This window comes from Chlorocebus sabaeus, chromosome 8 (assembly GCF_047675955.1).
Source record: "Chlorocebus sabaeus isolate Y175 chromosome 8, mChlSab1.0.hap1, whole genome shotgun sequence".
Classification (NCBI taxonomy): Eukaryota; Metazoa; Chordata; class Mammalia; order Primates; family Cercopithecidae; genus Chlorocebus; species Chlorocebus sabaeus.
The window spans coordinates 25,974,161-25,999,045 of NC_132911.1; the positions used below are offsets into that span (position 1 = coordinate 25,974,161).

At 40.0% G+C, this 24,885-nt stretch overlaps 1 protein-coding gene across 3 annotated transcripts; it reads left to right on the forward strand.

Annotated features, from left to right (window-relative positions):
* Window positions 1-21: 21 nt before the first annotated feature.
* Window positions 22-23,959, forward strand: BNIP3L (BCL2 interacting protein 3 like). 3 transcript variants are annotated; one of them, XM_007961973.3, is made up of 7 exons: window positions 7,557-7,667; window positions 7,977-8,048; window positions 8,393-8,576; window positions 12,383-12,455; window positions 18,839-18,942; window positions 19,064-19,213; window positions 21,196-23,959. In XM_007961973.3, exons 2-7 carry the CDS (start codon window positions 8,042-8,044, stop codon window positions 21,242-21,244), a joined length of 567 nt encoding a protein of 188 aa, XP_007960164.1. In that variant the 5' UTR covers window positions 7,557-7,667; window positions 7,977-8,041; the 3' UTR covers window positions 21,245-23,959. The 3 variants fall into 3 exon arrangements, with proteins under 3 accessions (XP_007960163.1, XP_007960165.1, XP_007960164.1); XM_007961972.3 differs by lacking the exons at window positions 7,557-7,667; window positions 7,977-8,048 and adding an exon at window positions 22-122; XM_007961974.3 differs by lacking the exon at window positions 7,977-8,048 and having other exon boundaries at window positions 7,553-7,667.
* Window positions 23,960-24,885: the final 926 nt, after the last annotated feature.

The window sequence follows — 24,885 nt, forward strand, 5'->3', positions numbered from 1 at the left end:
GAGCCCTGCCAGCTGTCCGACGATGTCGTCCCACCTAGTCGAGCCGCCGCCGCCCCTGCACAACAACAACAACAACTGCGAGGAAAGTGGCCAGTCTCTGCCGCAGCCGGCCGGCCTCAACAGTGAGTGAGGGGCCGAGGGCTTGGTGAAGAGGATGGGGGAGGAGGAGCCGCCCCGGCCGCCGCCACCGGCGCGGCGCGGGAGGCGGGAGGAGAAGGCAGCTCATTGGCCCAGGACGGCGATGTCCGGGTGACTGACAGCTCCCGTCACCTGTCAGGAGGATGGGCGCCTGCCTTGCTCCGGGCCTCTCTGTTGCCTTCTGAGGTCGTGGGCCGGGGGCCGTTTGGGTTTGCGGTCCGGGAGCGGCGCGGGTAGCGCGGATCCCCCTGGTTCTGGGGGTGGTCCCCAGCAGCGGAGCCGGGCGCGGCGGGGGCGGGCCTGGGGGGCGGGGAGGCCGGGTGGGCGGAGCGGGCCGCGGAGGGGACGTGGGCCGGAATGGGGACGTGCGGCGGGGACGCCGGGGGATGGACGCGCGGGAGCGGGGCGGGGCGGGCGGATGCCGCGGGACGTGTCGGGGATCAGGTGTGCGGGGCCCGCGGGCGGGCAGCGTCTGGCGGGCTCGGGAGCCCCCAGCGAGCATTCCTTTGTTGCCACATGTTTGTCAGGAAAATTCATTTGCTGGTCTAGGGGTGGCTTCAGTCACGTGTGGGGTGAGAGGCTGTGCCTTGCTTCTCCTTTTTCCTTTTTTATTTTTTTTTATTAGCTTTCTCGAAGTTGCCCAAGTGATTTTTTTTTTTTTAAGCGATGAGGTTGTGCACCCAGTAAACCTGAGAGCAGCCTCCTGAACCACCCAGGACTGCACACGTCAGGGAGTCTGGGGCCATGCATTTAAAGAAACGGAATTAAAAACGCACTCGGGCAGTTGAAAGTTAACGGGCAAGGCTGATGGACAACCCAGACCAGGGTCTTTTCATAACATTCCACTGCCCAGACATCTTGTCCTCAGATTGTTCCTGGTCGTGAGAACCGGGAGCCTTCTTGGAAGGGTTCTTGCCTAACCTTTCTTTAATTCAACTCTTGGGAAAGAGGTAATGGGGGCAACGAGCATATGGCCAGATGAAGGCTTTTCAAAACCGCTTGGATGCTTAAAGGTCATACAATATTTTCGTAAGAGGGAGATGCTTCCAGCGTGGCCTGAAGATTATTCTAGGGAAGAGAGTTTCAGCCCTCACCAGGTAGCGACGGAGTTTGGAGATTTTAAGACGGATGCTGCTGCTCCAGGTTTTTTGATGGGTTAATACCCAAAACCTTTAAGTGCCCTATATTCCAGAATGTAAGATGGTTATGTTATTTCCCACAGTAAATTGGGATGAATGTATGAGTCATTAAACGTTACTCGTATCATATATTCCTATGCAATTTTAAGTTATTTGCCCATGTTTAGCATACTGTCTTAGATTTGAGAATGGGAAGAAACTTCAGAGCTAGCTAACTGCCTCTCGTTGTTTACCTGTAGAGAAACAGGTCTAGAGTTAAGAGCCTGGTCCAAGTTCACAACTGGCTGGGAGCAAAGCGGAGGTTGTCATGTTCAGCCTGTCTACTGCTGTTTTCAGGGCTTTTTTTTTTTTTTTTTTTTGAGATGGAGTCTCGCTCTGTCTACAACCTCCACCTCCCAGGTTCAAGCGATTCTACTGCCTCGGCCTCCTGAGTAGCTGGGACTACAGGTGCTTGCCACCCGCCCAGCTGATTTTTGTATTTTTAGTGGAGACGAAGTTTCACCATGTAGTTGGGATTACAGGCGCCCGACACCAACCCAGGCTAATTTTTGTATTTTCAGTAGTGAGGGGGTTGGTCGCTCACCATGTTGGCCAGGCTGGTCTCAAACTGCTGACCTCACGTGATTAGCCCGCCTGGGCCTCCCAAAGTGCTGGGATTACAGGTTTGAGCCATCGCACCCGGCCTCTTTTCAGGACTTCTTTTCAGTGGTCCAGAACCTCCTGCTGGTCTGTGTGTCTTATTTTGTCAGTGTGTTATTCTACCTAATTCACAAAGGTGGCCCACCTTTCTGTTTCTTTTTAGTATTCTGTTTCTTAATTGTGCAGTTTTCTTATGAGTGAAGATACTTGGTAGGTGTACATGATTTCACTGAAATCTAAGGAATTTTCATCTTCCTTTGACCCTTTAACAACAACAACAATAAGGGCTGAGCCAGGCAGGGCGTGGTGGCTCATACCTGTCATCCCAGCACTTTGGGAGGCCAAAGCGGGTGGATCACTTGAGGTCAGGAATTCGAGACCAGCCTGGCCAACATGGTGAGAGACCAACCCCCTCTCTACTGAAAATACAAAAATTAGCTGGCTTGTCGGGCGCCTGTAATCCCAGCTACTCAGGAGGCTGAGGCAGGAGAATCGCTTGAATCCGGGAGGCAGAGGTTGCAGTGAGCTGAGATCGGGCCACTGCACTCCAGCCTGGGTGACAGAACAAGACTCTGTCTCAAAAAAAAAAAAAAAAAAAAAAGGGCTGAGCCATATGTCATTGTTTATCTTGGAGTCTGACAGACCTATGAGGAGTTTGATGTCTTTGGCCAGTCAGTTCCTGCTTGGTTGACATCAGCTCTTACAGAGGTGGAAGTACTCAGCCTGCATGGGATATCAAAATGTTGCTTTGGGAAATCTAGATAGAAAGTATTTTACGTGGGATAGGGTGAGCTTTCTGAAAAGCTTTTAGATAATGCCATATTTAATTACTCCCCTCTTTCCTGTTAACTCTGTTCGTTTTTTTAGCTCATTACACAACACTGCACTGAACAAAACAAGAAGCCTCATTGATTCCTTGAAGTGATTTTTGGGCATTGGGCAAAACAACTTATTCAGGCGCCTAGTACTATCCAAATTGCTGATAAGTTGAAGGACTTTGTTGGGTAAAGTTGCACAACTGAAAAACAGGAGATGAAATGTACAGATTTTCTTGGGTTTGGGACTTTCTATCTTTGGTTCAGGGATCAAAGCAGAGTTTCAATAGCAAATTATTGAAAATTTGAATAATGAAGTATTTCTGTGATTTTTTTTTTTAACTTTACCACTGTGGAGAGACTGTTCACTTTCATTAAAAATTACAAGGCAAATACCCAAACTCCTTCCAAGTCAAAAGGATGTTGTCCAGTTTGTTTTATTGTTAAGAAAACTATCAACTTCCTTAAGAATATTTGAATAAGAGTCAATTGGTCAAATAAGGAAAATCAAAGTAGTAGTATAAGTTGTAGTGTAATTCTTGTTATTGAGAAATATAGCCTTTTTTTCTTTTCAAATTTTTTCTTTCTTTTTTTTTTTGTTTGTGTTTTTGAGACAGGGTCTTGCTCTGTCACCCAAACTAGAGTGCAGTGGTGCAGTCATAGCTCATGGCAGCTTCGACCTCCTGGGCTTAAGTGATCCTCCTGCCTCAGTCTCCTAAGTAGCTAGGAGTGCAGGTGCACGCCCCCAACCCAGCTAATTATTTTATTTCTTGTAGAGTTGGAGTTTCACCTCGTTGCCCAGGCTGGTCACTGGCTAACTTATTTTTTGTAGAGATGGAGTTTCACTTTGTTGCCCAAGCTGGTCACAAACTTTTTTTTTTTTTTTTTTTTTTTTTAAATAGAAACGTCTTCAAGCACGATGTCCTTGCTTTCCTGTTTATGAAGAGTGCTGTTAAGGCCTTCATGTATTGTCACTGCCTCATAATGTTTTGAATACCTATGTAATTTGTGTGTGTGTACATACTTACTTTTTTTAAGAAGAATGCCAGTGACTCTTGTTGGCCTGGTCTGGATTCCTTTCAATAATGAATGAAAAACTTTGAGGAAAGAATGTAAACGTAATGAAATTTGAAAAGAGTTACATGTGGGCCTTTAAAAGTTAGGGGGAAAAATGAGGAGAAATACTCTTCATTCTCTCTTCCCCTTGTCCCAAAGCTCCTCTCCTCCTCTTCTTGAGAGAGGATTGAACTAGTGATTGTAAAACTGTAAAGATTATGCAACATACAGCAATGAGTATAATCACAATTATTGGACCACCCTTCACGATCTATTATATTAGAGAATGGAGAAGCATTCACAGAAGTTTCTCTGAATGTCTTAGTCATTCCCAAAAACCCAAACCAGAAAATACCTCATGTCATTGCATATTATGTACAGATTGGCATAAGGAACAGCTCTTAGTTTGTAAAGTCTTTTAAATAATAGAGAAAGCTTTCCAGCTTTTAGTTTTCAAGCTTGATTATTAGGAAGAGAATTCACTCTGTGGTTGTTTTCTACTTTGTGTTGCTTGGACAGCACAAACCTCTTATCTAGCCTTGTTTCCTTTGCAAGTAAAAAGGGACTTTGTGAGGATTGGTAGAGTTAGAACATTAAGAAATTCTGAGGCTGTAAATCAGGAACGAATCAGGTGATGGGAAACGGATGTGTTTTTCATCTATTGAGGAAGACATATTTTTTTTTTGTATGTTACTCAAAAGATTAATATGTAGCCTCTTAATTAATGCCTATGTACATAACTTTCTCTGCACCCACTATGTATTTCCATAGATGATATTTTTGAAAGAGAATTACTGAGTTAAAGGAAGTCTACCCTTTTAAGGCTGTTAATACATATTGTCAAATTATTCTCCAGAATGTTCACTGAAGCCCTGATTGTAATAACAAAGTATTAGAAACAACCACCTGAGTAGTGGTTAACCATTGCCATTTAGATAATGGTTAAAGTATGGTATATCTTTATAAAAGATGAGATGCAATGCAGTTGTTCGAAAGAATGAATGTCAGTATATATTGAGAGGGAAGACATCTGAAAAACGACTTACAGAATATGTCAGTATGTGTGTATGGTACATTCTATTTCTTTATAAAAACAAAAGCAAAAACAGACCTATATTTCATTGGACAAAACTCTGCAAGTCTCCATGTGAAACTGTGAAAAGTGGCTCCTTTGGGAGAAGGAATGGGAGGTTGGGAGAGATGTTAATTTTTAATTTCATGTACTGATGTTTACGTTTTCTAGCAACACATTTTTCCAGTAAGGAATGCTTTTTCTATGATACAGAATATAGTTATAGTAGCTAAAACTTTCTTTTTTTTTTTTTTTTTTTTTTTGAGACGGAGTCTCACTCTGTCGCCCGGGCTGGAGTGCAGTGGCCGGATCTCAGCTCACTGCAAGCTCCGCCTCCTGGGTTTAAGCCATTCTCCTGCCTCAGCCTCCGGAGTAGCTGGGACTACAGGCGCCCGCCACATCGCCCGGCTAGTTTTTTGTATTTTTTAGTAGAGACGGGGTTTCCCCGTGTTAGCCAGGATGGTCTCGATCTCCTGACCTCGTGATCCACCCGTCTCGGCCTCCCAAAGTGCTGGGATTACAGGCTTGAGCCACCGCGCCCGGCCTGTAGCTAAAACTTTCTTAGGGACTTTTCTCATTGTTCTGGGTGCTTTATTCATTTAATCCTCCTAACAAAGTCTTTGAGGTAGATACAATTATTATCTCTGTTTTATAGATGAGAAAACTGAGGCACAAAGAGGTTAAGTACCCTGTGTGAGGGTAACAGCTGTAACTGAGAGTGGGAGCCTGGCTTCAGTCTCAGCCCCGACCAAACTATACCAGTGTATGCCAAGTACAAATTGTCTGCCTTAAGTAGAAGTGCTTTCAGTTATGCTACAGGGTGTGGAGGCCACAGCACAGATCACTTTTACTAAGCTCTTCTAGGTATGTCTCTTTCAAATTCCTAAAGTATATATTAGATTATAATTGCTTATATGTTTTTAATGAAGAAGATAGGATCTAGACATTGATTTGAAAGTCCTTCAAAAAAGTAAAAACCAGGCTGGGAGCAGTGGCTCATACCTGTAAGCCCAGCACTTTGGGAGGCTGAGGTGGGAGGATTGCTGAAACCCAGGAGTTTGAGACCAACCTGGGCAATGTAGGGAGACCCCGTCTCTACAAAATAAATAAATAAATAAATAAATAAATAAATAAATAAATAAATAAATAAATAAGTCGGCCATGGTGGCATGTGCCCTGTAGTCCCAACTACTTGGGAGACTGAGGTGGGAGGATTGCTTGGGCCCAGGAATCAAGGCTGCAGTGAGCTGTGATTTTGCCACTGTACTCCAACCTGGGTGACAATGCAAGACAAAAGTAAGGAACGGAAAACCTGATACTGTTTGTTACACCCTTTTTTCTCTTTGATCAGCTACTTCAAGTGAACATTAATTGTATTTTAGGGAAGACTGGCTTCCACAGAGACCCATATGGAACTCCTGGTTCCTCAGCTCTGCTTCTGTCAGAGCAGCTCTGGGTTTTGGTTTGTTACTATTGTACGCATTAGGCTTCTGTACAAGAAGAACTGGTTCCATTGGTTTAAAAATAAGTTTGAAAATCCTAGAAACAGTGAGAGTCAGAAAAAAACTGTTTTTATATACATATTATCTCCCCCACCCCCTTTCTCTCCAGTTGAAATACTTTGTAGAGCTCTAAATTTAGGGATGCTTTTGGCATATTTCTTATACACTCCAGAGGCACTCTAGATAATTTATCTTCAATGTTAGATCTCTCTTAGCTTTGCTAGTTGTATTTGTTAATCCATTTTGAGTTATCTTTAGTCTGCATCCATTTTATGTGTGTGTAGAATGAGGCCATGGAGATGTACAGCTCTGTCGTTTGGCAGCAGAGTCCTAAGGAATTGGTGGTGATTATGGGATGGTGGTAGCCACTGGGGCTGCCTCAAACAGAAAGGAAAGGGTTCTAAGGACTTATAAATGTAAATTCTAGTGTATAACTGAGCATCTTCCATTTACCAGCACTTGATACTACTAAATCCTCACAGCACTCCGGTGTTGTTATTATCTCTGTTTACAGATGAGGAAGCTGAAGCTCAGGTCACAAAGGTAGACAGGAAGTGATGGGATCAGATTCCTGGCTGCATCTGCCTTGGAGCTTTCCTTCTTGTGAGGGCGATGTTGAATTCACTCTGGAACTGGTGTAACCATCGCCACATTTAGAGTGCATTTTAGAGTTTGAGCCAGTTTTGATGATTTTACTTCAACTTACTGACGGAACTCCTTGTTCATCCCTGGAACTCTCGAACACTTCTGCTGGGAGTTTAGAGGGATGACCACACCAAGCCACTTGGTTACATTTTCTAAAACAAAATTTATTTTAAGAAATGGAAATTATGAACAAAATATACGACTATCTCTTTTTACTGTGAAGTTAGTTTATTGGCTACTGTTAACAATTTATTTATTTATTTACTTACTATTCTTTTGTAGAGACAAGGTCTTACCTTGTTGCTCAGGCTAGTGTCAAACTCCTGGACTCAAGCAATCCTGGTGCCTCAGCCTTCCGAAGTGCTGGGATTACATGTGTGAGCCACTGTACCTGGCCTCAACTCTTATTAAAATTAAAGCACCTTAATATGTTTAGCAAACTCATTGGACCAATAAATATTTTTAAGACCTATGCTGAATTACCAGTGGTACATCCCCTTTTTCTGTGGCTCCACCCCTTCAACTTTGTGTCCAAGAAAACTTTTCGTGTTTGCCTGTAGCTGATGTGCAGTTGTTTCTGCCCCCAAATCAACAGGGTTTAATGAAAACCCTAGAAAGTAGAAACTTGTGAGAGAGAAGAGAAAAAAGACAAGTTCACAAGGTATGCTTAGTGTATAAAAAAGGAGAAAGACTAGATAGCGTGAGATATAAAGGAAATGAAGAAACTAATCAGTGAGATAGAGCTAAAGCTTTTTTCTGAATTTTTAGCGTTATCACCTGATTTAGTTAACCAGCCGCATTAATTTTATGCTCCTGATTTGTGTACAAATTGAAATTTTTGCTATTGGATTTAGGTTCCCTCTCTAGGAGTTTCTCAGTTGTTTGCACTAAGTAGGATATAGTTGCTAACTTACTTAGATGACCTTTTATGAAATTTGTAAGTGATATATTTATTTCATTTCTGGAGCAGATACAGCTGAGTAGCTTAGGTAGACTGTGAAGAAAGTGTGTGTGTATATATACACCAACTAAAATATGGAAGGTAAGTTGACTAAAAGTAGCAATTTGTTTTTTGAAAAGCAACCTCAGAGTTTTCAGTAAAGTGTTATCATAAATTAAACTTTACCCAGAGAGAATATTGACTGGAAAACACATTTTCTGAGATGTTTTAGAGTTCGAGCTGCTTCTCAGTTGATGGCATGAGCTGTTTCAGGAACAGAACTATATAGATATTTAGACTTTTATTCTTTCTTATTTTCTTCAGAATACTTTTGCCTTTGGTTTGAGGAGAGTCAGAATTCTTATCTGGATTCACCATGTTCACATCTGTGTGCACATGACAGATTTCAGTTCTGCTGTGGTTAACTTATCTGACTTGTCCAACAGGTTCCTGGGTGGAGCTCCCCATGAGCAGCAGCAATGGCAATGATAATGGCAATGGGAAAAATGGGGGGCTGGAACACGTACCGTCCTCATCCTCCATCCACAATGGAGACATGGAGAAGATTCTATTGGATGCACAACATGAATCAGGACAGAGTAGTTCAAGAGGCAGTTCTCACTGTGACAGGTAAGTGAGACACATGTTTTGGTGGAATTCAGGAAACGAATGGGTTATAGGGCTCATTCTCTCTAGGAAAAATGTGTTTGCCTAAATCTTCACTTAGCAAAATATGCCTTCTGATACATTGCAGTGTAATATATATTGCACAGATATATATTGTGTTTATATGAGACAGCTAATTGACAGGTGCTTCAGTGCCCAATGTTTTTCCCCAGATTGTCATTTTTCTTACCCAGATTATATTGTTTTAGCAGTTTATCAGTTTAAAAATTCAGTGGTGTAAATGCTAATTTATAGAATTAATATAATTTTCCCCCATTTTCTTTTGTATCCCTGTTTTACAGATAACAGACTGCCTTGAATTAGTTACCTGTGTATATATCTGTCTTCCCTTCTAGATCTTGACGTTTCAAAGGGCAATAGCCATGTTTCATTTTTATTAGCTTCACAGTAATGGTGCTGGCGCATAGTAGACACTCAGTAAATGTTTGACTCATAGGACCTGCAGGTCGTTGCACGTTATAGCAGTATTTGCACAGTTGGAAGCACCAACCGAGGTCTGTGAAGATAGTTTTGAAGGCTCTTCTGCTTTCCCAGAGGATGTTTTGTTTCAGACCTCATTTTTCTGTGTTTGACCTGAAGAAACTAATTCCATGGATTAAGGACTGCTTATGGTGAAAGAGTAAGAATACAACGAGATATGTGTGTGGAATGAAACCAGGTCATTATTTTTTAGTAAAAACTTTTCTGTTTTTTTCCAAAAGGGCTAGATATTAAATGACATTTAAAAAATTCTTGTTTCAGTGACAGCTACACTGTTAGCATTATGGGTCACTGGATGACCTTCTGGGTAGTTGTTAACTGATGTTAACCATTTAGAAAATGCAAACGCACAGGAAGCAGATTAAGGAAATGTAAACAGTGACTATCTTTAGGAATGCAGTATGGATATTTTTCTTCTTAACATTTTTGTATTTTCTAAAAATTGTGTATATTGCACATATTATTACTTATCAGAAGAAGTGAAAAAAAGGAGAAATGAGTTAAATCATGTCCAGCTTCCTGAGTGGCTTATGATCCACTCATGTTGCCAAGGCAGCGGGGGGACTGGCTTGTTGGCTCTGTGGCACACTGTGCACCCCCGCCACCCCCGTGTCATCCCTTACTTGTCCCTGTGTTTCTCAGAGCCTGGGATGGCTCTTGTCATAAGCGGAACCAGAGCAGATGGCTCTCTTCTGAACAGCTTGCCCTTGATTCTAGTAGCTACAGCATTAGTCTGCCTTTCCGAATGAAGATTTGTATTTATGTTATGGAACTCGCTGATGGGTTTCTCAAGTTTTCTGCTTGTTATGGCCTGTCAACAAGGCTTTCACTCTGAGTTCAAGTGTGTGGGCCTTGATCATTGATACCACGGTGTCCATGAGCCTGTTGTTCACATGGTGCTGTCAATGAGCAGAGAAAAGTCACCTGCTTACCTGTCTGTTCATCTTATTTCATTTATGGTACAGTTTTACATGTGACTGAATATGCCTTCACCCTCCCATGATCATGTTTCAGTTTAGGTTGTGAGAAGGAGGCATGGCAAGTGCTTTTGAACACTTTCCTACCCCTCATCTTATGTATCTCCAGGCCCTAGATTAGTGGTCATCTTTCAGAGAATGCCTAGAACTTGAGTGTGCAACAGTACTCTTCTGGGATATCTGACTAACATGCTTTACCATTAAGGAATGTCTTCAAAACTCACGTCATTTGAATTGCCATGCGTCTCTGTATTTGAAAAGTCACCGGAAAGTGTTTTTTGTAGGGGGAAAAGTTTTGGGGTTGTTGGGTATCAGTCCTAGAGCTGATTTATGTATATTTTCAACTTAAAAATTATTGCATAGAAATATTTATGTTGCTGCAGGGATTGTTAGCTGGGAACCCCAGTGTGTTCTGCTTTGCCTTCCATCCTGTCACAGGGGTTTTCGCCTTGACGGCACACTAGATTCACCCAGGAGCTTTTAAAAATGCCAGCACATGGACTGCATCTCAAGAACTTCTCATTTTGGTTGACAGGGGCAGGGTAGAGACATCACAATATTTTAAAAGCTCCCTAGCCGATTCTAATATATGCCATGGGTGAAGCTCTAATGCGTTCCAAATTGTTAGGAGGAAATAAACAGTTTAGAGAAGAGGTTGGTGCCAGTGTGAAGAAGCATATAGAAGCAGAGCGATGCTTCCATAGGATTCTTGACTTTGTCACCCTGACTGCCTTGACCTGGTCAAGGCTGTGTAAGGCTGACCCTTAACCAGATGTGTAGCTGTGAACCCAACAGTGTTATGGGCACAAAGATAGTAAACTGAGGCCACCAGGAGTGCCAATTCTGGTTGACTCCTGTGCTAGTTCAAGAAAAAAATGTCCTAAATATATATGACGTTTGTTTGATACAGAACCAGCTTTTCTCTTTTCCTGTCCCCATTTAAGAATCTCCTATGTCAGTTATACCAGTCTAAAAGACTCCTAGGCCTCATCTGTCTGATAAATTTCTGACGATCTTATTTGAGTCAGTCTCACCAACATTTCTGTACATTAATTAACATTGTATACATACTCTTGATAACTTTTATAGTTAATATCTATTCCTTTCAGCAAGTTAAGCCTCAAATATTTTTTATTTCTAGTTTAGATTTTGGGGGAGGGTTTGTGTATGTAGTGAAGGATCCCCAGTGACTTTCAGTTTTTACACAAGGAATCATTGATAAAGCTGAGAAATTAACTTAGCACATTCTGTTCATCTCTTGCATCAAGTGCAGTTTGTGACCATGTTGTTTTTGTCTAAAAACTTATTTGTAAATTTTTACAGTTCTAAGAATGTATTTTGTGCAATTATAAAGGTTTTATATTAATATATAAGCTTATATAATTCACTCTGAAATATCTCAAAGCAAGTATTTCTGAAATAAGTAAAATAGTGGTTCTCAAAGTTTTTGGTCATTATATACCTTTACATTCCTAAAAATCTTTAGGGACCCCAAAGGACTTGTTTGTGGGTTCATATATTTTGATATTTACTATATTAGAAATTAAAGCTGAGAAAATACATATGCAAAAATGATACCTTTTAACATAAGTAACTTTTTTTAGTGAAAGTACCTATTTTCTATAAACCCTCCAAGTTAATAAGAATAGTGGCATTGTTTTACACGTTTACAAATCTCTAACACCCAGCTTAATACAAAACAGCTGCTTCTCATCCACGCTTGCATTCTAACTGTTGTACTATCACACATCACGTAGCCTTCGGAAAACACTATACACATGGGAGAATGAGAATGAAAAAGGCAAATAAATCCTACTAGTATTAAGAAAGGAACTTTAACTTCAAAGACCGTCTGAAAGCATCTTTGATAACTACCTTATGCACTTTGAGAACTACTGGTGAATTATTTAATGATGAGGGAACTTTGAGAAAAAGAACTCTGAGATAAAGTTCCTGAATTTGAAGATTTTTTTACCTTTAATGGACAAAAGAGTAAATATAAGAAAATGTGACAGTTTGTGTCTGTAGGTAGTATTTCCTTTGCAAATTTATCATTTTGAAGGAATTTATTACTACTGAAAAAGTACAGAACATTTTGGGAGTAAGAATGCTCAATTTCATTTAGCCATTTAATATCACATACATTTTTCTTGTATGGGGTTATGATATATTTTCTAATTTGCTTTTTCAAAGCCATACTGCTGTAACTTTTAATTTTCTAATTTCCAGTAGAGACTAAGTCATTTGACAAAGTGAGAATTAAAACTGATAGCTAAATTCCTTCTTTTCTAGCCCTTCGCCACAAGAAGATGGGCAGATCATGTTTGATGTGGAAATGCACACCAGCAGGGACCATAGCTCTCAGGTGTGTCGGGGGGATTCTGATTTACAGTAAACAAGAAAGATGGAAATTCTGGAAGTATATTTTGCTAAAATAAAGAACATGAAGACTTTTAGGAATAGTTTGAAGCTATTACTGAATTTCTGATTTTGGAATTTATTTAGGACGGTATAGTTCATGTCGCACTCCTTTACAATTAAGGATTTGGGGCCCTGTCTCTCTAAAAGAATTGGAAAATTATTGCCCATAATGAATCATGCCAATACTCCAGGCTAGTTTCTTGAGTTTATAAGTAGAAAAAACTGAGATAGATGCTTTAAGACCACAGAATAAATGAAGATGAAGAACTAGACATGAAGACTTTTTTTTTTTTTTTTTTTTTTGCATCTGAAATCAAAGCAGTGACTTTTGAGATAAATTTCAAGAGGTAGACATAAAATTTATCTAAATTATGCAGGGTTCCTTGAAGATAAATACTGTTTACTAGGAGTTGACCATGTTAGAAACAGGGATATAGTATTAAAATATTACAAATGTTTGTGTTATAAAACTTAAAATATGGGAAGTATATAGTTGTTGCTAATGATTTAGAATACTTGTAGCCAGCCTTTAACTTTATTGATATGTAAGATCACCTGAAAGTGTCGTTAGAGTACAAATTCTTGAGGATGGGAACCATTTTCTTTTTCTCCTGTATTTAGGGTGCTTGAAAAATATTGAATGAACTTTTAAATGAGTTGCAACTAAAACCTTGTTTTGTAGGGTTTTCAATATGCTGTGTCCTGAGCACTAGAAATATTTTGCGTATCTTAGACCCACCCAGTATTCTTTCTGTTTCTGAAGGCCACAGAGTTCCTCCATACTTTACTATGCTCTATTTTTGCTTTTCTCTGAAATGTCGAAAATCTATGGATTCAGCACGAATTTGTTTTATGATGCTGAGCTTTATACTGTAGAGAAGCTCACAATAGCAGGCTGTCATGTAGTAAGATGATCTGACTGGAGCATATGAGTTGCTGGCTTATGTATGTCAGTTTGGCCACATGCAGTAAGTGATAGCTGATGTAGAAGAAAGCATACAAAGTCTCCATAGCAGAAAGCGTACCAAGGAATCCAAGAGAGAAATCAAATTCTTTGCTGTGGTCTTTCCTGAGGAGGATTTCTTCAATCCATATCACCTTTTATACAGAAAGCTTAAAGTTTAGATTAGCATTTCCCAAACTGTGTTTTCAAGAATGTTTGTTCAAAGGGAATTTCCATAAGATAGTCCTGAAGTCAAATAAATGGAAAGTAATGCAGCCCCAGGCTCCCCCACACTCTCACCCTAGTAGTCGCATGAGTAGTTCTGACCAGTTCCTGCAGTAAAGAAATGATTATAGTTTAAGCTGGACATGGTGGCACTCACCCGAGTCTCAGCTACTTGGGAGGTGGAGGCGGGAGGATCCCTTGAGCCCCAGGAGTTTTGAGTCCAGCCTGGGCAACATAGCAAGACTCTCTTAAAAAAAAAAAAAAAGAAATGAGTTTAATTAAACCAAATGTTTCCCAAGCTTATTTGACCTTAGACTTTCTTCCTCTTCTCTGCATACATTTTTCCCTTAAGAACTTAATAACTCCGTGGAGCACTTTGGTAAGTGCTTTCCTGGCTCACAGAATTGCAGATATGCAATTAGGCTTAACTGAATATTGAATTTACACGGAATTCTAGAGCCGAATGCATCTGTCCTGGAATTCCAAAGGAATTCTTGAAATTCAGGAAAGAAAATGTCAGGTTTTTGGCCTTTGGTAGGTTTGCCAGTGTTGATCCCTTCGCAGGACCAAATCCCTAAGAGAGCATAGGCTGTCATCAAGAGGAGGTACTTTATGTTGACAATCAGATCGGTCAGTTTCAACCAAGGGAAGAGTTTAGAAAGACAGTAACTCCTATGAGAGATATTTTAACAGTTGAGTAAGACTTAATAAGGGAGCTGTCAGTAGGTATAGTTTAAACTTTCAAAAACCTTTTACATTGCCTTTTTTTTAATGGAAGAAACAATAATTTAAAAATTAATTCATTTAGGATTTGGGAACATTGATTTTCTTCCTGAATAAGAAGAAAGTTGAGGGTTAAGAAACTTAAAAAAACAGGTTAAGGACTGTTATTGTACTTCATCTTATAGAATATTTTTGTATGTGTTTATAAGGACTATATATCATTTTCAAGCTTTTCTAAGATGAGGACGGAAAGTCACTAGCGTTAACTAGATTATGTTCTAGTTGCTCAATTTTTTTCTTTTTTTTTTTTTTTTTTTTGAGACAGTGTCTCAGGGTCTTGCTTTGTCACCCAGGCTGGAGTGCGGTGGTGCAGTTATAGCTCACCACAGACTCCGATTCCTGGCTCAAGCAATGTCTCTGCCTCAGTCTCCCTAGTAGCTGGGACTACAGGAACACACTGCCATACCTGGCTGATTTTTTATTTTGTTTGTATAGCCATAGTCTCGCTATATTGCCCAGGCCAGTTTCAAACTCCTGGCCTCAAATGATCCTCCCACGTCGGCCTCCCAAAGTACTGGAATTACAGACATGAGTTACTACTCCCACCTCTTTTAATGTTCTCAATCCAGTGAAAGCAGTGATATTATCCCCATGGACAAATGGAAAAAGTGAGGCTTTGTACTAATTACTTATCTAAGATCACAAAGCAAGTCAGTGTTAGAGCCAGGATTCAAAGCAGGTCTCAGTCTGTGGCCCTTGTTCTTTCTACTGAACTAAGTAAATGAATTCGATTAACAGGAGAGCTCACAAAGCCATGAGAATGAACTGAAAAATGTCTGCTGAGTTATGGTGTGGGGAATTTCCGCCTAAGGCAGTGTGCACTTAGGAAAAAGACCATGAAACTGCTTTTGGGATGATCATCCTCAAGTGTCTCAGTTTTGTATCAGAAAACAGAACATACTGTTTTTTCACTTGATCTTAGCCAAAAGTCCGAGAAGCAATATAGATTATTTATTGAAGACATTTTTGCGTTGTGTTTCTGGGACCAAAAAATGCCAGCACAGTGTTGAGTGTTACTGAAAAATGATCCAAACGGAAAGTGTCCTCCTTTTTCTCTTTTGTGAAACTGTGATTTTTATCTGTACGTGAATCATGGTATACAGTTTAATATCCATATTTAGAGGACAGAGTGACCTTGAGGTGGACCAGAGAAGGAAAACATAAGTGATTAGAAAATAAAGAACTCCATGTGAGAGAACAGGCTAGAATGATCAGAATCTTCTTTGTTTTTGTTTCTTGTTTTTGAGACGGACCTCACTCTGTCACCCAGGCTGGAGTGCAGTGGCTTTGGCTCACTGCAGCCTCTGTTTCCAGGCAGTTCTACTGCCTTAGCCGCCCAAGAAGCTGGGATTACAGGTGTGCACCACAACGCCCGGCTAATTTTTGTATTCTTAGTAGAGACGGGGTTTTGCCCTGTTGTCCAGGCTCGTCTCAAACTCCTGGCCTCAAGTGATCCATCCACCTCAGCCTCCCTAAGTGTTGGGATTACAGGCATGAGCCACAGTGCCCGGCCAGAATCTTCTTTGAATAGATGTAGGTATAGAGAGAGGATTATTGATTTTAAGAGCACAAATCTTATATAATTAGATTAAGTACATTTTTACCATATTCTGGAATTCTAAGAATTGGAAGGCAGTTTAAAACCTGAAAGGGGCAAATTTAAGACTAACAAAAGGAAGCACAGAGCGGTAGTAAATGGGGAAAGCTTACCACTCTCAAAGTGTTAGAGTAATTTGAGAAACTTATCTGGAGTTCTTTTTTGTTTTGTTTTCTTTTTAAAACACTTGTCCAGAGATAACTTTGCTTCACTCAACTGAGAAAATTCCATCCTCTTGAAAACAAAAATTAGAGCGTAAAATCTTAACTGCGTTTTCGTTCTGTGAGGAATTATGAAATATTAACTTGTTAAATCTTTGAGCAGGTTTAAAGAGAGACCTGTGAGGCCAAAGCAGGAAACTAAACAGAAACGACCTGCAGTATGTTGAGTGTAGTCAGATATTGTGTACACAGCAACTGATCTGCAAGTAAATTGTAACCGTTTATTGTTTTTGATTTGGGATGATTTCAGTGTTACTCCAAAGAGCCAACTCATGATTCTGAGTAATCTCAATAGCCAGTGGAAAGAGCTTAATCCTAAATGCTACATTGTGTCATTCAGCGGAATTTGCCAAGTTCAGCAGAACTAGATAAGAATGGTACTAACAAGAGCAGTAGACAACGCACAGGGGTTTGACTTTGCCCCGTCTGAAGCTCCTGTCCTGGGGTAGCTATTTCACAGAGGACTAGACCTGTCAAAAAAGAGTCATGTGAATATGTCAGACTCTGCATTTCTTAGCTACCTACTGAAAAGAATGACAGCTTTGGTCAAAGAGTGAATCCTAGTCAAACAAAATAAAATGTCAAAATGCTTCTTAGTTTTGAGGCCCTTGGGTTTGGGGACATTCCTTAAAACTGAATATGGCCAGGCGCAGTGGCTCACGCCTGTAATCCCAGCACTTTGGGAGGCCAAGGTGCGTGTATCACTTGAGGTCAGGAGTTCAAGACCAGCCTGGCCAACATGGTGAACCCCTATCTCTACAAACCATATAAAAATTTGCCAGGTGTGGTGCCAGGTGCCTGTAATCCCAGCTACTCTGGAAGCTGAGGCAGGAGAATTGCTAGAACCCAGGAGGCGGAGGTTGCAGTGGGCCAAGCTCGCGCCACTGCACTCCAGCCTGGGCGACAGAGCGAGACTCCTTCTCAGAAAGAAAACTGAATAAATAATACTGAATCAATAAAACTGAATAAATAAATATTTTTAGGACTTTTTCCCTCCTTTTGGTTCTATTAAAAGGGGAGCTATTGGAAATGTTAATTGTTCTTGGCCTGAAACTTTAGATTATCGTTAGCAATTTTTTAAAATCACATTTTTTATTTTATGTGATATGACAGATGTTAAATTCTGACTCAACTTATTATGAATTATTCCAAAAAACTTTTGACTAACATAGTTTCGAAATCTTGGAAAATGTTTGCATAGCAATTTGTTCTAAAAATATAATCTCCTTCCGGAGAGTCAACCCTGGTGCTTAACAGTAGGACCTCTCTATACAGTGTTCTTGGGTTTGAATACTGGCCCTGCTATGTACTGGTTGTGGAACTTTAGGCAAATTATTTAATCTATGTCTCAGTCTCCTCATCTGTAAAATGGGATTTTAATAATTCCTATTTTTATAGGGTTGTTTTTTGCAAGGTGAAAGTTAATGCATGTGGCTAGGTGCAGCGTGTCTCACACCTGTAATCCTAGCACTTGGGGAGGCTGGGGCGGGGAAGATCCCTCGGGCCTGGGAGTTCAAGACCAGGCTGGGCAACGTAGTGAAACACTGTCTCTTTAAAAAATACAAAAATTAGCTGGGCGTGGTGGCACACACCCATAGTCCCAGCTACTTGGGAGGCTAAGGTAGAATTAATTGAGCCCAGGAGTTCAAGGTTGCAGTAAGCTATGATTGCACTCTGGCCTGGTGACACAGGAGACCCTGTCTCCAGGAAAAAAAAAAAAGTTAATGTATGTAACATGCTTGGAATAATATTTGCCCCTTTAAGTGCTCAATAAATACTATTATTTATTTCCTCTTCATATCTCTCACTTATTTTTGTTTTACTTCTCATCATTTTATTTTTAGCATATCCTTTGATTTCCTTTTATTTTTTTAATTATGAATTTTTTTTTGAGACAGAATCTCACCCTGTTGCCCAGGCTGGAGTGGAGTGGCTGGATCTTGGCTCACTGCAACCTCCACCTCCAAAACTCAAGTGATTCTTCTGCCTCAGCCTCCCAAGTAGCTGGGATTACAGGCACCCGTCACCATGCCCAGCTAATTTTTTTTTTGTTTTGTATTTTTTTAGTAAAGACGGGGTTTTACCATATTGGCCAGGCTGATCTCCAGCTTCTGACCTCAAGTGATTCACCCGCCTCAGCCTCCCAAAATGCTGGGATTACAGGCACGAGCCACCACACCCGGCGTAATTACAAAAATTTTAAGTGCATACAAAAGAGAATAATATAATGGACCTCCTTACAGGTATCGCCCAGATTTAACTCTTATCAAGGTTTTTCATACTTCAGTTAGCATTACATCCCAAAATACAGTCTTTTTCCAGTTCCTGTGCTGTGCTTAGATATCTCAACAGTAAAGCTTACTCGGGATGTTCTGAAGATATTACATACTCTGATCTTAGATTATTTTTCAGCATTTTTTAGAAAAACAGCTTGTTTCTTATCTAAAATTGCTGAGACGCAACCTTATGAGTTTGGTATATTTCCTGTCCAGACTTGTCGTTGTATTAGGAGGAATTGGTCTTCCTTTTTTTCTTAAAGTTTGAATTATTCTTTACAGTCAGAAGAAGAAGTTGTAGAAGGAGAGAAGGAAGTTGAGGCTTTGAAGAAAAGTGCGGACTGGGTGTCAGACTGGTCCAGTAGACCCGAAAACATTCCACCCAAGTGAGTTCTCACATGTTTCTTGTCAGTGGACACAGTTGATCTGCACCCACTTATAGGCAATGGTTGGTAATCCCCGCGATATTTTCAGCAAATGACATCTGCCTCTGAATTTCTTTCTCAGGGAGTTCCACTTCAGACACCCTAAACGTTCTGTGTCTTTAAGCATGAGGAAAAGTGGAGCCATGAAGAAAGGGGGTATTTTCTCCGCAGAATTTCTGAAGGTCTTCATTCCATCTCTCTTCCTTTCTCATGTTTTGGCTTTGGGACTAGGGTAAGTACTGGTCAACTCTTGAAGTTTTTTCCATTCATTTTATCGTATTTTATTTTCAGATTGAAGAAATGTATGTGAAAGCAGTTTTTACTGCTTTACTTTTAATGTTTCAGTGCAAATAAGGCTAACTTAAGAATGATTAAAGTGGGTACACAATTGTTCTACAAATAAGCATTTTTAATAATAGTAGAGGTTTTTTTTTCTTTCTTGAAAATAAGATGTTTGGCCTGGCGTGGTGGCTAATGCCTGTAATCCCAGCACTTTGGGAGGCCAAGGTGGGTAGATGACCTGAGGCCAGGAGTTCGAGGCCAGCCTGGCCAACATGTTGAAACCTGATCTCTACTAAAAATACAAAAATTAGCTGGCCGTGGTCGTGCACATCTGTAGTCCCAGCTACTTGGGAGGCTGAGGCAGGAGAATCGCTTGAACATGGGAGGCAGAAGTTGCAGTGAGCAGAGATCATGCCACTGCATTCCAGCCTGGGGGATAGAACAAGACTCCATCTCGAAAAAAAGAGAAAAGATATTCATATTAATCCCCTAAATGATCATTTTTAACTGGACTCTTCTGTGATTGATTTTTCTTTTTGGGTTTTGTTGTTTAATATTTAATCTTGAGTAATTTATGAACTAAACTAATCTTTAACATATATATTTTGTGGTCAATGCAAAGACTTTTTTCCATATGGGAAAATACATGATTACATTGAATAGTTTTTTTAAAATGAAACTGGTAGGTTGATTGGTGCTCATTTTTTCCTTTTTTAACTTTGTAGTGTTTTCATTTATTTTGCTAAAATCGACCTCATATTTACGTATGATTCATTAGTTTTTCAGCCACATCTTTTAAATAAATTGCTTTTTTTCCTTGATTTAAACAATTAAGGAATTACACTTCTGGAAGATTTTAGGAGTTAAACAGTAGCTGTTAATTTTTTTCAAGACATATGTTGTGCTGTAAGCATGCCCAATGGGTCGTTTTCATATAAGATATGCGGAAGGTGGGTCATCATTTTCTTCCCTTTAAGGAGCTCAGCATATTGGAGAGAGATTCTCAGTCACGAGCTCAGAAACTTGCATACAGCTTTCCACACGCCCCTCTTGTCTCTCTTGGGTGCTTGATCTGCTTTTGTGAGGGCGAGGACAGTAATCACAAACAACAACCTAGAAGGGGTTTGTGCAGAAGGGCAGCGTGTGACCGTTGCGTGGGGGTTGATGTGCGGCAGGTATAGGAGTTTAATACGTTGCTACCTATACAGCAGTTCATTGCCCTTAAGCGGTTGGTTTCTGTACCTTGCTGTCTCTCTTTCAGTCATCTTCAGATTGTTTGTCTTGGCTGTAAGTATAACTATTGCTATAGATAAATGTAAAAAGAGGGTTTAAAAAGTTGGTTGCTTTAGTTGCACTGGAGGTGAAGCTTGTTACATATTTTCCTTAACTTCCCTTCTGCTTTTGCTGTTGAAGAGGCCAAATACTTGGTTGGCCTGAAAAAGTATTATAAGGCCCCTAATCCTTAACAGTTATTAGTAAGAGCTGTCTTTAAAGCCCTGACAGCTTTTAAGGGGTTTTTTTTTTGTTGTTTTTTTTTTTTGTCCTACATAGAGCACCAAAATAATTTCACATATTACTATATTTTTGTGTCAGTGGAACCTTCTGTCCACCAAAGAGGAACATATCGAAGGAGTTGGGCTGCTTTATTTACTCTGTAAGGGATCTGTCCTCTCTGGCTTTACTTTGTCTAATCACTACCCCTTTGCTGTGGAGCCCCAATTTAAAGAGTAAACAGAATCATATAAAACCAGTTTGGCTGGGCTGGTGACTGGTTTTAAGAAAGGCAGCGATGATTTCATGGTGTTTGGGGAGCGGTGCCCACAAACCTTTAGAGCCTTTTACAAAGACTGGAGAGTTTAGAGTTCAGACTATGGACAAGCTGGTATAGAATTGTTGAAACAGGTGAAACATGATACCTCTGCTTCCTTTCAGCATCTATATTGGAAAGCGACTGAGCACACCCTCTGCCAGCACCTACTGAGGGAAAGGAAAAGCCCCTGGAAATGCGTGTGACCTGTGAAGTGGTGTATTGTCACAGTAGCTTATTTGAACTTGAGACCATTGTAAGCATGACCCAACCTACCACCCTGTTTTTACATATCCAATTCCAGTAACTCTCAAATCCAGTATTTTATTCAAACTCTGTTGAGGCATTTTACTAACCTTATACCCTTTTTGGCCTGTAAGACATTTTAGAATTTCCTAACAGAGTTTACTGTTGTTTAGAAATTTGCAAGGGCTTCTTTTCCGCAAATGCCACCAGCAGATTATAATTTTGTCAACAATGCTATTATCTCTAATTAGTACCACCAGACTAGACCTGTATCATTCATGGTATAAATTTTACTCTTGCAACATAACTACCATCTCTCTCTTAAAACGAGATCAGGTTAGCAAATGATGTAAAAGAAGCTTATTGTCTAGTTGTTTTTTTCCCCCAAGACAAAGGCAAGCTTCCCTAAGTTTGAGTTGATAGTTATTAAAAAGAAAAAAAAAAAAAAAAAGCAAGACACAAGAAAAAAATATCCTGGGCAATAAAAAAATTATTTTAAACCAGCTTTGGAGCCACTTTTTTGTCTAAGCCTCCTAATAGCGCCTTTTAATTTATAGGAGGCAAGCTGTATAATGATAGGTATGAAATAGGATAAGAACTGAAATACATCAGCAGATTTTCGTACTAGTCTGTTGTAATGCTGTCTTTTCTATGGTATAGAATCTTTCTTTCTGATAAGGAACGTCTCAGGCCTAGAAATATATGAATTTGCTTTTCGAGATTTTTGTGTATGTGTTTGATATTTTTTACGTTAATTAGCTGCATGTGAATTTTTCATGACTTTAAATTTTTTATTTTTTATTCCTTTTTTTTTTCTCTAAGAAGAGGCTTTGGAATGAATTCCAATTTGTGATGTTAATACAGGCTTCTTGTTTTAGGAAGCATCACCTATACTCTGAAGCCTTTAAACTCTGAAGAGAATTGTTTCAGAGTTATTCCAAGCAGTTGTGCGACTTGGAAAAACAGACTTGGGTTGTGGGAACAGTTGACAGCGTTCTGAAAAGATGCCATTTGCTTCCTTCTGATCTCTCACTGATTAATGTTTACTGTACAGTCTTCCCAAGGTGATTCCTGCGACTGCAGGCACTGGTCATTTTCTCATGTAGCCGTCTTTTCAGTTATGGTAAAACTCTTGAAGTTCAGAACACTCAACAGATTCCTTCAATGATATACTTGTTCGTTCATTTCTAAAATGTGAAGCTTTAGGACCAAATTGTTAGAAAGCATCAGGATGACCAGTAATCTCTAGTAGATTTTTTTGGTTTTTAGAACATGTAGTTTGACTCTGAAGGATACCACAAGTTTTATATATAAATAATTACTGTTTATGATATAGACATTGATATTGACTATTTAGAGAACCATTGTTAATTTTAAAACTAGCAGTCTATAAAGTGCATCAGGTCAACTTGAGTAAAAACACTATGACAGCCAGGTTTGCCAGTTTGCAGAAACTATCTAACTCTCTCTGTCACATCAACATTTGTAAAATTGATGTGTTATAGTGGAAAATAACATACAGATTAAACAAGAAAATTTTTATCTTTTTTCAAGAATATAGCTGGCTATCTTTAAGAAAGATGATATATCCTAAATAGTTTTGCAAGTAATTTTCTTTTTTCTTTCTAGCATTTGATGTCTAAATAATTTTGGACATCTTTTTATTAGACTGTGTTTCTGTCTTACTCTTAAACCTGGTAACACTTGATTTGCCTTCTATAACCTATTTATTTCAAGTGTTCATATTTGAATTTCTTTGGGAAGAAAGTAAATCTGATGGCTCACTGATTTTTGAAAAGCCTGAATAAAATTGGAAAGGCCAGAAAGTTAGGAGAACTGACTAGCTAAACTGCTACAGTATGCAATTTCTATTACAATTGGTATTACGGGGGGAAAGTAAAATTATACTTTACCTGAAAGTGACTTCTTACAGCTAGTGCACTGTGCTCTTTCCACGTTCAGCAGCAGTTCTGTCAGTAGTGCCATTGAACCTCGGTATATTTATGATTTCTTTCAATGTTAAAAATAGACATAGTGTTGCCCTTTTTCTTAAAGCCTCAATGAAATTATGGAAAATTGCTTAAAACATGAATACATCATCACAGTAGAATGTATTATGAGAGCATGTAGTATGTATCTATAGCCCTAACACACGGGATGAACGTTTTACTGCTACCCCCAGATTTGTGTTGAACGAAAACATTGTGGATTGGAAAGGAGAATTCAGCAATTAACAGTTGAAGTTGTGAGATTAATGTTTTAAAAGCTTTACACCTGTTTACAATTTGGAGACAAAAAGGCAGGCTTCATTTTTCATATGTTTAATGAAAACTGGCTTAAGATGTTTGTAAATAGAATCAAGAGCAAAACTGCACAAACTTGCACATTGGAAAGTGCAACAACTTCCCGTGGTTGCAGTAAAAATACTTACTTTTCTAAAAAAATGAGAATTGAAGACTTAGCCAGGCAGATAAGTTTTTTCATGAACCCGTTGTGGAAATTATTGGAATTAACTGAGCCAAAGTGATTATGCATTCTTCATCTATTTTAGTTAGCACTTTGTACCGTTATATACAGTTTACAATACATGCATAACTTGTAGCTCTAAACATTTTGTGCCATTAAAGCTCTCACAAAACTTTCCCTGTCAGTATATCATTTTTCTGTTGTATGTGTTGTCTGGGAGTTTCGGGCGATGAGGCCTCCTCGCCTGCACACAGCCTTCCAGTCATCTGGCTCCCCAGCAGTGGAGTTGCTGACGGTGCTCAGGGTGTGAACGGTGTTCTGTGGGGACGGTCACCGCAGTGTGAGCATTTGTGAGTGCCTCGGGACTGTGGCATTCAGAGCGTTTGCCTCCAGGAGGGTGCTCACGGGGGGAGTGCTCAGGAAGTACAGGAGGGATTCGGAGTGTGCCCTGATGGGAATGGTGGTGGGGACACCTGTGAAAGTGGATCCAGAAGGAACTGGAAGTTCCATGTGCCTGGAAAACAGGATGGATGCAGAGAAAACTGAAAAATGTAGGTTAGTATTGAACCCAATTGAAATGTGTGTGCCCTCCCAGGGGTCACACTTCATCAGGGATACCTTTGGGGGTTTACTTCTTTTAAACAGGGAGGTGATTTAAGATGTGTATTTTAGACAGTCAAGCCATCTGGTGAGAGTACCAGAGGAGATCAATCAGTTCTCTAGGTGAGGAGCTAGGGCCTGCCCTGGGCTGTCACCCTGGGGTTGGCAGTGGTGGGCCAGGATACATATGAGAAACAAAGCAGAAGCAAACTGGTCAGGGTGACTTAGAGAGGAAGGCATGTGTATTCCTTTGTGTGTTTTGTGGCCTGAAAACACGGGTTGATCCCATTAGTTAAAGGAGGACAGGAGAAGAAATGGGGTGGTAGGAGCAAAGAGGGAGGATTTCAGTTTTGAGTGCATTGAACATGAAATGTCTGAGGGAGTTCTGATTGGACACTTATTAGATAGAACTATAACCCAGGAGAAGGGTCTGGAGTAGAAGTAAAACACAGACCCGTGCATTATGTATTTATATGATGTTTAAAGATTGGACAATGGACAAG

What these genes read in the sequence shown, in the direction of transcription:
- BNIP3L (XM_007961972.3), top strand. Translation starts at nt 23, where the DNA reads ATGTCGTCCCACCTAGTCGAGCCGCCGCCGCCCCTGCACAACAACAAC. An exon ending in CCCGAAAACATTCCACCCAA is followed by an intron (nt 18,943 to 19,063) that starts GTGAGTTCTCAC and finishes TTTCTTTCTCAG; the next exon opens with GGAGTTCCACTTCAGACACC. An exon ending in GTTTTGGCTTTGGGACTAGG is followed by an intron (nt 19,214 to 21,195) that starts GTAAGTACTGGT and finishes GCTTCCTTTCAG; the next exon opens with CATCTATATTGGAAAGCGAC.